This window comes from Berkeleyomyces rouxiae (assembly GCF_048999995.1).
Source record: "Berkeleyomyces rouxiae strain 22BRR77 chromosome Unknown BrBRR77_ptg000003l, whole genome shotgun sequence".
NCBI lineage: Eukaryota > Fungi > Ascomycota > Sordariomycetes > Microascales > Ceratocystidaceae > Berkeleyomyces > Berkeleyomyces rouxiae.
Genome location: NW_027396493.1, coordinates 1,905,838 through 1,918,138, shown reverse-complemented (window position 1 = coordinate 1,918,138; position 12,301 = coordinate 1,905,838). Strand labels below are relative to the sequence as shown.

Sequence of the window (12,301 nt, the reverse complement as noted above, 5' to 3'; positions counted from 1 at the left end):
AACTATGGCGCTTAGATTTTTGAGTCCGGAGCAGTTGCGCTCTACAGAGACACGGTCCGAGTTTTCTGGCATCGGTTTACCTTCATCCGCCTCCCGTATCTATTCTGGGTCCGGCTATACCCTCACGGGTCCCATAGGACCCCATCTGTAGATACCCCCTGTACGTCGATTATGGGTATTTGTTGAAACGTATGTTCTAAAAACTTTTCTCATAGTTACTCTGATGCAACTAGGGTAAGGGTCTCTCTGATTTGAAATACGTACCTGTAGACCAATCTGGCATTGTCGATTCTAAGTTCCTGCAAATGTATGTTTAATGTTTCCCCAAGTTAACGTCACCCAAAGTTATCATCACTTCAACTGGCTGTTTCTATAAAATGCCCCAAAAAGGGTTATTTACATATATTCATAACTATGGTCAAGAAAAATCTTGTCTGATTATATTAAGCTAACAGCGCCTAAGAGTCGAAGCGAGTGGTAATGCCAATGGGCTTGCTGAGTTCGAGGTCAGACTGGAGAACAGCAATCTTCTGCTCCACAGCCTGGATGCAGTCGGGGCCGAGCATCAGACGGTTGGTCTTTCCCTTCAGGGCGCCAGCTTCGCCCTGGCCGGTGGCGTATTCAAAGATGCGCTGAACAGCCTTGACGGGGTCACTGGCATGGGCCTTTTGGACGTTGGACATCATGTTGATCACGGCAGCGGCTTCGGTGTTCTGGTAGGGTTCAGACATGCGGATCGTGGCGCGTTCGAGAATGCTGGTATAGAAGAGACCGGGCTCAACGCACAGCACGTCAATGTTGAAGGGAGCCACCTCCTTGACGAGACTCTCGCTGATGGCCTCGACAGCAAACTTGGTGGCGGAGTAGATAGAACCGCCGGGCATGGAGGTCAGACCCATAACGCTGGACACGTTAATGATGAGGCCCGACTTGCGCTCGCGCATACCGGGGATCACAGCCTGAGTAGCAAAGATAGGGCCGTAAAGGTTAGTAGCCATCAAGTCGGTAACCTCCTTTTCACTGTTAGTGAGATGAGTCAGTACAGAGTCCATGACGTGTGTTTCTCAGCTGGGGATATACATACGTTACGTCCTCGAGCATGTAGATACCGCTGTATCCCGCGTTGTTCACGAGGATATCAATTCTGCCAAAGATCTTCTCGGCATCACGAATCTTGGCGTGGAGGGTGGCCTGGGGGTCACTCAGCTCCAGCTCAATGACCTTGCCGCCCTTGGACTGGATAGCCGCCACGGCCTCGGCATTGGCAGCGGGGTTGCGGATGGTGCCAATGACATTGTGGCCGGCGTCGAGGGCCTTCTTGGCCAGCTCGAAGCCAAAGCCCTTGGAAGCACCAGTGATCAGCCAGACGGGAGCCATTGTGAATAAACTAAAAGTGAGTTGGGAAGAATGGAGGTTGTAGAAGTTGTAGAAAGAGAAGCGGGTTGTAGGTGTAAAGTATGCGGAAGATGTTGTTGTTGTTGATGATGAAGGGTTAACACAAATAGAAAGAAATGCTTCGGAGTGCAGACAACCGTCATAATATATAGTTAAATTGCTTTCGGCATCATAATTCCGTTCTGTTTGTCAAGAGCTCCGTCCCCGGTCCAAGGCGGCTATTATTAAGCCACTGAAGTTCGGATTTTTGGGAGTTTCCCGACTTCCTTCAAAGCGGCGCAATCATAATGCCGGATCCCGATTACAAATAGCCTGTGTATGTAGATACCCACCTGTCGAATATGGTGTAGTTAGGGACAATAGGATTCATTTTGAAGTTATACAGACTCAACATTGGCCTGCCTGCATGTGAGTGAAGACGGGCCAGTTTAGCGCTGTCAAAGGTGCTTATTTCAACGTGGAACGGGCCGTCCAGGATCACATGGACAGCCGGAGACGGAGCCACAATTGTGATATCGAATACTCTTTAGGTGAGCATATTTGTCAGGTCTAGACAAACAGCCCGAGAATCCCCTCCAAAGCATGATGAAGACACGTAGATATTTTAGATATTCACATTACCCTTCTTTTCAGGCATTGACTGATGTGCACCAGGGAGTATCAGTGAAGGGTCATACGTTAAGGGTCAAGTAGAGAGTAAAAAGTGTCAAGTTGGGTATCTCAAACATGCCACGGCCTGCAGGACCTGAATCAGCTTATCTTTCAGTTCGACCGACATGCCGCGCGTGGCTGCCTCTAATCCGGCCTTGTCATATCCGGTGCGGTGGCCCGGAATTTCTATATGTGATGATGTTCCTTCATATCTAGTAATGACCTGATTGATGAAACGGATGGACTCAAACAATTCTGCCAGCAACCGCACATCGCCGACTACATGGCGCTGGCTGACTTCGTAGTTGGTGAAAGCGGGGTTCGGTGTGCTGTAGTGCAGCGAGTGGGAGCCGTCAGACATTTTCCGGGCTGGAGTGTCAAAGCGGTTGTGTGTTCGTGGCTGGTCTGACGGTGGTGGCAGAGGGGGGCTGCCAATACAAGAACGTGATAAAGGTGGAAAGGGCATACCGCCGCCCTCTGGTGATAGTGGCCGGTTTGTTGGTGGTCGGTTTGTTGGTGGCAAAGTCATGTCGGGCATTGCGTCAAGGTGCTGGTTCAATGCAGCATAAGTGGACAGGGAGTTGCCTCGTGAAGTGCCCTGCGAAGGCAAAGGTGGGAGGACAATGGTGGAAAAGGCGAGAGCTCGGCGCTGACTGGACGTCGACCCAATTGAAGGCGAGGAAGGGCCGGGCGCTGGGTGGGATGTAGTGCTGGTCGGGTGACGGCCGTTCAGGCCCATGATGTTCACGTGATAGACGGCCAGGAGAGACAAGCAGGCGATGATGATCCTGCAGGCAACTTTCGCGCGGTTGGAGCAGCTGCACATCATGATGACCTTCATCTCTTCAAGGAACCACGACTTGGCTTCGCGGTTCTCGCGGTAAATAGTGTTATTGTCCTTGAGCTCACCGTCGACGCCGACATACATGTGCGATAACCGCGGCATAACCTTTTGGATCTTCTCCTCGCACGGGTCGTCGGATGAGCACACACGCTGTAGATGGTTCCAGCTTTCGATAATCTCTGGCGGACAAGCGTACTGTGCTAGAATGTCTGTCTGGGACCGGTGGTGCTTGGCATTTTCGACGACAGCCTCAGCAGACTGCAGCAGTGCCGGCCAGCGGATGCTATGCGGATCCTCGTTTCTAGCATGGAGAGCGCCGCCCATCAGACCAGCAACGTCATCGATGTGAGAGTGCCGCAGCCCGGAGGCGCTGTCATGGCGAATGAGCCCGGCGTGCTCGAGTGACGTGTGTAGATCGTGGTTAATGTCAGCCAACAGCGCGGTCTCGTCCAACGATGTCGTGACGGGCTGGGCGTGGTGGTTCTGCGGTGGGCGCTGCATGCTGCTGCTGTGTGACCGATGGATACTGCGCGGCCGCTGGCTGTAGTGGCATGCGAATCTAAGAGACACGCAGCGGTTGCATTGGGGCCGGCGACGGTCACATTTAACGTTGTCTTCGAAGCAGACCTCGCACGAATCTAGGTGGCTCTGGTAATGGTGGGGTTCGGCGGGTGGCGCCCACTGGAGACTGCTCGAGCTGGAGCGGGCCGAAAGCGGTGGCGGCGGCGGCGAAGTGGGCCCTACGGGCCGGCGTCTGTGATACTGGGTCTGATGGGAGTGGTATTGCTGGGGGTATGGAAACTGCCACGGCGGTGGTGATTGCTGCTGTTCCCTGTGGTTTGGGGAGGTCAAGGACGCGGGCGAAGAGGAGCCTGAGTAGACGTGCTGAGACGGCGAGGACGATGACAGACACCGGTCGTGGCTGGGTCCGCGTCTAGAAGGGTTGGCCATGTTGAAGAGAGACGTAGAGGAAGAAACGATGGATGTGATGTCATGAGAGACGAACAGGTTATAATATGCCGAGGAGGCACTATTTAACCAAACGTCAGACAATTTGGAGCCGGAAGCCTATGGTGTACAGTCACTCTACATATACCACATACGCAGACAGAGACAGACAGGGGAGTGTGTAAATGTAGACGTGAGTTGGGTGAATCGCCGGGGGGTGTCTTTACGTTTGAGTCTGGGCCGGGTCTCGTGGTCTCCAGCCAACGAGGAGGAGGAGGTTGTCTGGCTCCATACTGCTGGGAAATCGACGTCTTTAAGTGCAGACAAGTTTTTCACTAGTCGGTGGTCCCTTTCTTGTTGAGACGTCCGCCGCGCCTTAATTTTTCTCTGTTTTTCCAAGGCTTATGGCCCCAGCTATTTAATGGCCAAGGGGGAGGGGTCGACTTACACTACCAATAGCCGATCTCCCTTGTACGCCAGGTTCGTTAACAAAGGAGGAAAAAGGACCCAACCCAAAGAGCTGGACTAACAAAGAAGATACTGGGATATAATGGCCAACTATAGACATGAGACGAGCAGCTTGGCTAGTGCACAGTGTCTCGCTTGTGGGTGTGGTGATCTGGGGGTGGAGGACCGTGTTGATATGGTAGCCAGGATTTTGGGACATGGACAAGACATAAACAACATCAATTCTAGAAAAAGGAAGTCAGAGAGGGGAGGGGAAACGGTCTGCAAAACTTGTTGAGCGTTATCTGAGGCCTTTCTCGGGGCCACTCTGGGCTGGGTATCCGGTAGCTCCAGGCTGGTCTGAACCGCTCCATGACCATCAGTGCACACCATTCACATACCACCCACCACCACCTTGATCTCCCCGGCCTTTTACTTTTCTTTTCCTTTCTTTTCCTTTTCCTTTCCTTCTTCGTTGCTGGACCCTGGCCAACCGCAAGGGCTTACAACGGTGTCTGTTTTCTGGAAATTCCCCGACAAAAACACTGCGGCTCGTGCTGCCCCCCTTTGTGAAGCCCTGCCAGCCACAGCCGACGTATACACATATAATGGACGGGTCCTATGCCACGGCGTTCTCCTGAAGACCAAACATGGTAGGCGGTGAGGTAAGGTCAAGGTAGTGGGCATCGTTCGGGGCTCTTGAATACGTAGACTGGCAGACCCTGAGCATGCTATTGAGTCGATGGCGGCCAGGATAAAGACCAGGGCGACGACGAGGATAACATCCCCCGTCACTGTCATCTGTACCGAGAAAAAGAAAGGGCCTCCTACACAAGGAAGCGAGTCTGCCACGGTGGGTGTAAGTCCAGCACCGAGATATCTGGTGCAATAGGTATCCATGTAACTATGTGTGTACATTCATGTATGTATATATTGGTGTGGATATGCATGTTTTTTTTTTTTTTTTTTTCATTTGCTAGTTATATCCAAATACACATGCACTTATTATAGTTATATACACTGCAACTAGCCCAAATCAACAGCCGCGGCATTGTGCCGCCTCGATTTCCGCTTAGCTGCCCTTTTGCTTGTTGTCCGTTGCCTAGAGTTCAGCTGCGTTCCTTTGGCATGTAACCGCCTCCTGCTTCTCCTCCTCTACATTTCTCTACTCTCTATTTCTCGGCTGCTCTCATGACTCACGGCAGAGGTCTCCTAGTCCAGTCCGTTCGCCATGCATCCCATCCCACCTTGCTCTGCATTTGCTGGATTGCTCTAAATAGCCGTTCCCCGCCCAATATCAGACAGCTTTGCCCGGTCTGCAAAAACACCTGCACTTGGATGTACATACATACAGACATATCAAGACAATCCAGGGGCTCCAAGACCAGGCCACCCTCAGACGGCCTGTATCAGAAGCCCCGGATGTGCAGATGTGCAACATCAAGGTCATGGCCATGGCCATGGCACCAGTACATGTATGCAGCCAGGTATGTTGTTTACAAATAACCACTTGCACCTGGAGTAGCCAGTTAGTTATAGTCAACTATGTTGTCTTGTCGACATGAGATGTAGCTATATGGAGTTGACTGCATTCATGCATATGTCTTCCTTCTCGTCGCCTAAAGATCCGAACCCTGTCGATATGTCGTTCCTTTTGCTTCTCCAAACACAAACAAAGCCGAACTTCCACCCACAACACAGCACAGTACAGCAGAGCACAGCACGCGCATGCTTAGCCCCGAAGTCTGAAGTCTTCTATCTTAGCTTCTTCCTTCGTTTCTTCGCCTGTATCTTACCTTGGCCCGTGGCTGCGCTTCTTCCTCGTTCTAGGGTGTTTCTGGTTGACGTGCTAGGGGCCTCAAGGCCAGCCATGGTCCCTTGAAGAATGGCCGATGCTCCATGCCATGTTCTGTTGTATGTATGGGTTAATTGGCTACTGAAGTGACGAGCGCTAGATCTCGCAGCTCGACAGACTAACGCCAATCAATCCCTAGTGCCTGGGGCTCTAATTAGCCCTCATCAAAGTTCCAGGTCTCAGGATTCTCTCCGTAGAAAGTGCTGCATCGTCAGGCCCAGAGAGACGTCATGTACCAGCAAAGGTCTGGAACACCGGTGGTTACAGGTAGACAACAAACCCTGTTATGTTCCATATGCTAGGGTTAACACAAGAGTCAGGCCAACACCCAACAGTCTTGTCTACGATACCAACGGCAGACCTCAGCTGCTTGTTTCTCCTTTGGTCCACGGAGGGCCGTCCAGTGATGTCATGGGTCGTGGGTGGAGTGGCTCTCAAAGCTGTGCTGACATGCATCTGCTTGCTATTGCTTGCTGTTAGCTGCAGATATGCCCGTGTCCCCGGATGGATGTGCTATGTATGTGCGTACATACATACATGTGCTTGTGGCGCTGTGCTTGGAGTTGAAAATACAGTCCGTCGGTCGCTGAGCCACACGAAAGCGGCGTGCCTTGCGGCAGGCGTGCCAATTATCCCCATGCAACTGGCCATGTCACCTCAGCACCAACATGAGCATGCGGACCCCACTTGAACTGTTTGGGCAAGTCTTTCGCCGCCCGTCTGCTGTCCCGCCAGCCGCCCGATCCTAGCCTGCCGACCGAGCCTTTGTTGCTTGGTTGCTTCTGGCGCTGCTGCACAAGGGCGTGAGGTGGATGTTGATGCATGTAAAGGTACTTGTATCCATGAGCTCACCTTCGGATGTACTGTGCCTAACGCCAGCAGATCGCAGAGAGCCGGGATGGGGGAGGGGCGGAATCCAGAGCTGACTTGATGGCACATGCACTATTACTTCGTACATGCACTCCATATGCTGACGAGACTGGGTTTCATGCTTTATTCGCAGACAGATATTGGTGTGGGCGTTAGAGTAGGTATGTACATACAAGTATCTATACAGGCATATGTACAGATGCTCAAGCTTCACACGATCCTGACAGACACATTCTTTATCACTTGCTACATAATAGCTGATGCAGGAAGCCTTCAGCTTGGGCAACAATGCCAAGTTCAAACTGGAGATGTGATGGGTCATGGGGTTGAGCCTCACATGATCCATGGCGGCTCTTTGCCATCCCATCCAGAATTATGTGGCTGCGTCTGGTGCTAGGGCAGAGGAAGAGGGCGAGCCACAGTGAAGAAGGGCTCTTGTTTAGGTCTCTGCTGGCCTGGACTGGTGTTTTGTTGAACCTGGAGATCGTGATCTTCTGCTGGCTGTGTCCAGGCCCTGTTTACGTCTTCTTTGCCCGCAACGTCGATGCGGAAGCCAGAAAAAGGCCGCTGCATATGCTTGTATCACTGTCTCCGCCCGTCTGCATAGGCGTTTAGATAAGGCAATCGGGTCCCCTCTTGTGCTGTATTAGTGTGTCAGTGTGTTGGTGCACCAGGCGTACAAGGCACATAACTATAACTACTTGTTTCTTGTGTATGACACGTGCACACTTGGAATTCATTGGATTCATCTAGTACCCGCCAGGCCAAACAAACAGACACCAGCTGAAGCCCAAATTCTGGCTGGACGCAGTCACGCAAACAGGATCGCCTGCAGTGTGCTGCCTTTGACAGAATAGATTACTAGTTGTTTCAACTAAAAGACAATCCCAAAAAAGTAGGGTATTGTGGCTGCGTAGACCCAAACTTTAGACACGTGATCACGCCACACTGCACCCTGCAACGCCACACCTCACCATACCACCGCTCACCACAGGCGCGTCTCGGCTGTTGCCGCTCCCGGCGCACCATGATATCGATAAGCAGCCTTGCGCAAAAGAATGGGCCCAATCGTTGAAAATTCAGGCGCACATTAGTTGGTGATTTTTGGCGTCTTATCTCGATCGCCAAAGTTATTTGTCTGTCCCACCAAAAATTCATCGGCTAGTCCGTGAGATACATAACTGCGTGTTTGCGATCACCGTACAACTGCTCCGTTTTTTGCTAGCATCCTCTCTATTTAATTATTTTCTTGCGCGTCTCCCAAATGCCGAGTCGCAGGAACCGCTCCGCGGCTGGTAGCCGACGCCAGAATGCCGACAGCGGCCACGCTGGAGACTCGACTCTTCCTGCTCGCCCGCCCCCTCGCCCTCGAGGCAACGATCGCGACCGTCGTAATGGCAATAGAAACCCATTCAAGGGCTCCATCAGCCAAGATAGCTTCCGTCCGCCTCAGGGCGACTTCACCTTCAACATGCCCGCACCCGGTGGCCAAAAGAACTTCCGCAATCGCGCTCCAGAGTTTGCTGCCGCTGACGGCCCAAGATCCAGAAATCGCGATGGCCCGAGAAACGGCGGCAGGGATAGCTGGAGGCCCAGGGGACGCGGCGGCCATGGCTCTGGTCGCGGTGGCCGCCCGTCGTGGCAGCGCTTCAATGCTTCCGAGCGCCCCATGCTGATGCTTGACAGCTCGGCGCCGCCCATCAGCCTACGCGATGGCAAGGATGGTGTGCGCTACAGAGCGCTGGATGAAATCACTGATAACTCTGAGCTTGAAATGGACATGTCCGAGGGCGACTCCGATTCTGATGCCGAGTGCAGCGCCAAGAAGCAAAAGAAAGAAAACACACTTGAGTTGGGCAACGACGAAGAACCAGCGGCTAAACGTGTGCGCGCAACTGAAACTTTGGATGGCGCCGCGGAAAAGCCCAATGAAAGTTCTGCACAGTCTGTGGTTGCTGTGGTCGCCCCAATTACCAAAGAAGTGGTCCCCCCCCGGTGGTCAAATCCAAACCCCTACACTGCTATCCCCCAAACCGACAACAATCACGCAAAACCTAAAGATCTTGTTAAACTTATCCGAAAAGGTCGCATTGAGGAAGACAAGTCGATGCAAGCCAGAGAACTGGACGAACTCATTTTCTTTGAAGATAGCGACGCTGAGAAAGACACCGCAGCCATGCCTAGTAGTCCTGCTGACGGAACGTGGACAAACGTTTCTGCTCCCACCACGCCTACAGGCGACCTTGGGTCTCGGAAACGCACTGCCAACGACGTGATCAAGCCGCCTCCTCGCAGCAAGGCCAGAGAGTCCCGCGGTATGGTAACCTTGAACTCACTGTATGGTGAATGGGCCTTGGCACCTGGCCAAAGGCTTCTCACTCCCTGGCTCAAGCCCATCGAAGGCAACGTTTCAATTACAGAAAGGTAAGAACGCCCATGCCTGATAGGCCCGTATAGTCTTTGCTGATTCTAATAAACATACAGATTGAGTCAAGAGGTCCGCGACTTTAACCAGTACATTGAGCCTAAACAGTCCGAAGAAGCCGTTAGGCAGGATCTTATAGATCGCCTCAAGGCTTCCATCAAGCGCAACTATGCCCTTGCCGACTGCGAGGTTTGCTGCTTTGGGTCTTTCATGTCTGGACTTTATTTGCCTACCTCGGATATGGATCTTGTGCTCGTCTCACGTCGCCATTTTCAGGGAGGCCCGCCCCAACAGCGTTCAAAGTCTTTCATGTACAAGTTCCGTGCCTTTTTAGTCAACAACCAGCTGAGCATGCCTGAATCGATCCAAATGATTCTCAACGCCAAGGTCCCTATTGTCAAGTACGTCGACCGCCAGACCAATTTGCGCGTCGATGTTTCGTTCGAGAACCTTGGAGGTGTTGATGCCATCGCGACCTTCAAGCAGTGGCGTGAGGAGTTCCCCGTCATGCCTAAGCTGGTGACCCTCATCAAGAACTTCATGGCTATTCGCGCTCTCAACGAGCCTGTGAATGGCGGTATTGGTGGCTTCTCTATATGCTGCCTGGTTGTCAGCATGCTGCAGTTACACGCTCCTATCCAGGACCGCAGCATGTCGACTGATGAACACATAGGCGAGCTGTTGATGGAGTTCTTCAATTTGTATGGCAATAACTTTGATTACACCAAGGTCGCCATCCAGATGAACCCGCCAGCCTACGTTCCCAAAGTAAGATTTGCATCCATTGTTTGCTGTTTCATGAGCCGATACTAACAAACTACTACTAGACACATGTTCAATCCTTGGTTTATAAAAACACTGATCGCCTTTCTGTCATTGACCCCAACAACTCTGCAAATGACATCTCCGGTGGTTCCTCGCTCTTCTCCGAGGTTTCTGGCTGCTTTTCCGCAGCCTACACTACCATGAGGGCGCGCCTTGAGGCCGCTGAAAATGGCACGAAGGAAGTGAAGAGCCTCCTCGAGCCCCTCCTCGGAGGGAACTATGCTCACTTTGACGACCAGCGTCAAATTCTGGAGGAGACCTACCAGAACATGGGCGCCAGAGCCAAGCGCAACGGCGGCCCGGCCAACGGCTTCAGCAGGGGCCGCAACAACAACTCGTCTGGCCCGGCGAGACCCAACCAGCCGCCGCCGCCGCAGCACAAGCCACCGCCACCCCCTCTGCCCTCCCAGTCGCGCCCTTGGCAGGGCGGCAGCAATAGCGGTGGTGGTGGTAACGGCGGTGGTGGCGGCCGCAGAGGAGAGCGGAAGGGTGATAGAAGACGAGACCGTAGATGAAGCACCGGCCTTCACGTCTGGAACTCTCTTCTCTTGTTGTCCCTTCCAATTCTTGCCATCTCTCCTCTCTTCGTTGTATTCTTAGCTTGGTGTCTATGGCGTTTGTCTTTTGTGGGCTAGGGGTCACGGTCGCGCTTTTTCGTCTGCGGTGTCTGAGAAACAGAAAAGTCTTCAAGAATGCGGCTCTTTGTGACACCCCCCTCAGTCCTATTGCGGCCATATTCTTATTCGCGGCGCGATTCATCCAGTCTTTTTATTTCATTTCGTTTTTTTTCTTTTCTTTTGGGGGGAGAGTGGAGGAGCAAGGGACACACACTCACGAACCACGGAAGATTGCCGTGTTCTCATGGGTTCTGCTCCTGTTTTTTTTTTCCTGTATGGCATGCAGCTGCTTGGGCTGTATCAAAAAAAAAGGATCTGAACATAAAGAGCCCGGCCGGACGTACGGCTTTCGCATGTACACGTTCATGTACTCTTTTTTTTTTTTCCGCTTGGCGTTTTTCTTGTCTGGTATCGGCGTTTTTGTTTTCTTCTTTCTTCTAACTCACAGAGTGTGGGAGGATCTCCAGCCATTTCACGCGCCTTGTCTTGACCAGTCTTTAGTATCTCTCTTTTTTCTTTTTTCTTCTTGTTTTTTTTCTCTGCTTTTTCTTCGCATGGCTGCCAGTCGTAGACCTCTTCAAACCACCTGCGCTACCTATCGCTTCTCAAGAAACTACCACCAGCTATCTCCTCTAGATTGTCTTATTCCGACTTGCTATTGAGACAACCCGACAGCTTACAGCCAATTCACGATACCCTCGACACGATGGGAACAAAAAAAAAAAAACAAAGAAGAGAAAAGAGAGCTTTTACTATGGACAAACACAGACTTCCACTCTCACTGGCCCGCAGCTGCTTTGGAACTTCCCTGTCCACTCACCAACATCTAAACCCAAGAGGATGGATGACAGAAAAAGCCGGAGATTCTCCCTTTTGCTCGCTCTCTACTTTTTTCGTCGATGCAATGGAAAAAAACTAATTTCTTTACTGTCCTGTTATATCTCTTACGTACTCACCTTCCGACCGATGGACTCTACTAATATTTGCAGCTCTTAATTTTTTTTTTGGTCTCGCCCGCCCCAACAAGTGAAAGAATTGACGACGCTTTGGTTTTGAAGATGCAAAAAAAAACAGCCTCTTGCTAACACTCTACAGATTCCCATGAAAAGGTTCCTTTTACTAGCCGGAAAGAAAACACAGTTCCTCTGAAGTAATGAAAAAAAAAAAAGCAAAAGCAAGAGGGAAACAAAGGATGACAAGAGACGGCAGGCTTCCAACCGGGAAAATCAACAAATCTTGCTTCTCGTCGTCGTCGCCTTTCCTCTTCCTCGTGTCTTTCCTTTTTTTCTTCTTCACTTCTAGAGGGCGCTTTCTGCGCTGCTCGGGGAAGACTTACTAACCGTCTCGACAGCCTTTTTCTGCCCCGTAGCCACGCGCCCCTTTTCTCAGTTTCTTTATCTACTTCTTTAACTGAGGCTGTGGCG

General features: G+C 51.7%; 3 protein-coding genes across 3 annotated transcripts; 1 reads left to right on the top strand and 2 right to left on the bottom strand.

The window, feature by feature from the left end:
* Positions 1-458: 458 nt before the first annotated feature.
* BROUX77_003716 (uncharacterized protein) lies at positions 459-1,377 on the bottom strand (the record flags this gene model as incomplete). The annotated part of the gene is made up of 2 exons (XM_073748398.1): positions 459-1,020; positions 1,085-1,377. 2 exons carry the CDS (start codon positions 1,375-1,377, stop codon positions 459-461), a joined length of 855 nt encoding a protein of 284 aa, XP_073606141.1.
* Positions 1,378-2,101: 724 nt separating this feature from the next.
* On the bottom strand, positions 2,102-3,841 carry BROUX77_003715 (uncharacterized protein; the record flags this gene model as incomplete). Its single annotated transcript, XM_073748397.1, has 1 exon — positions 2,102-3,841. One exon carries the CDS (start codon positions 3,839-3,841, stop codon positions 2,102-2,104), a length of 1,740 nt encoding a protein of 579 aa, XP_073606140.1.
* A 4,433-nt stretch (positions 3,842-8,274) lies between these two features.
* Positions 8,275-10,775, top strand: BROUX77_003714 (uncharacterized protein; the record flags this gene model as incomplete). Its single annotated transcript, XM_073748396.1, has 3 exons — positions 8,275-9,434; positions 9,495-10,203; positions 10,263-10,775. 3 exons carry the CDS (start codon positions 8,275-8,277, stop codon positions 10,773-10,775), a joined length of 2,382 nt encoding a protein of 793 aa, XP_073606139.1.
* Between the last annotated feature and the right edge of the window lie 1,526 nt (positions 10,776-12,301).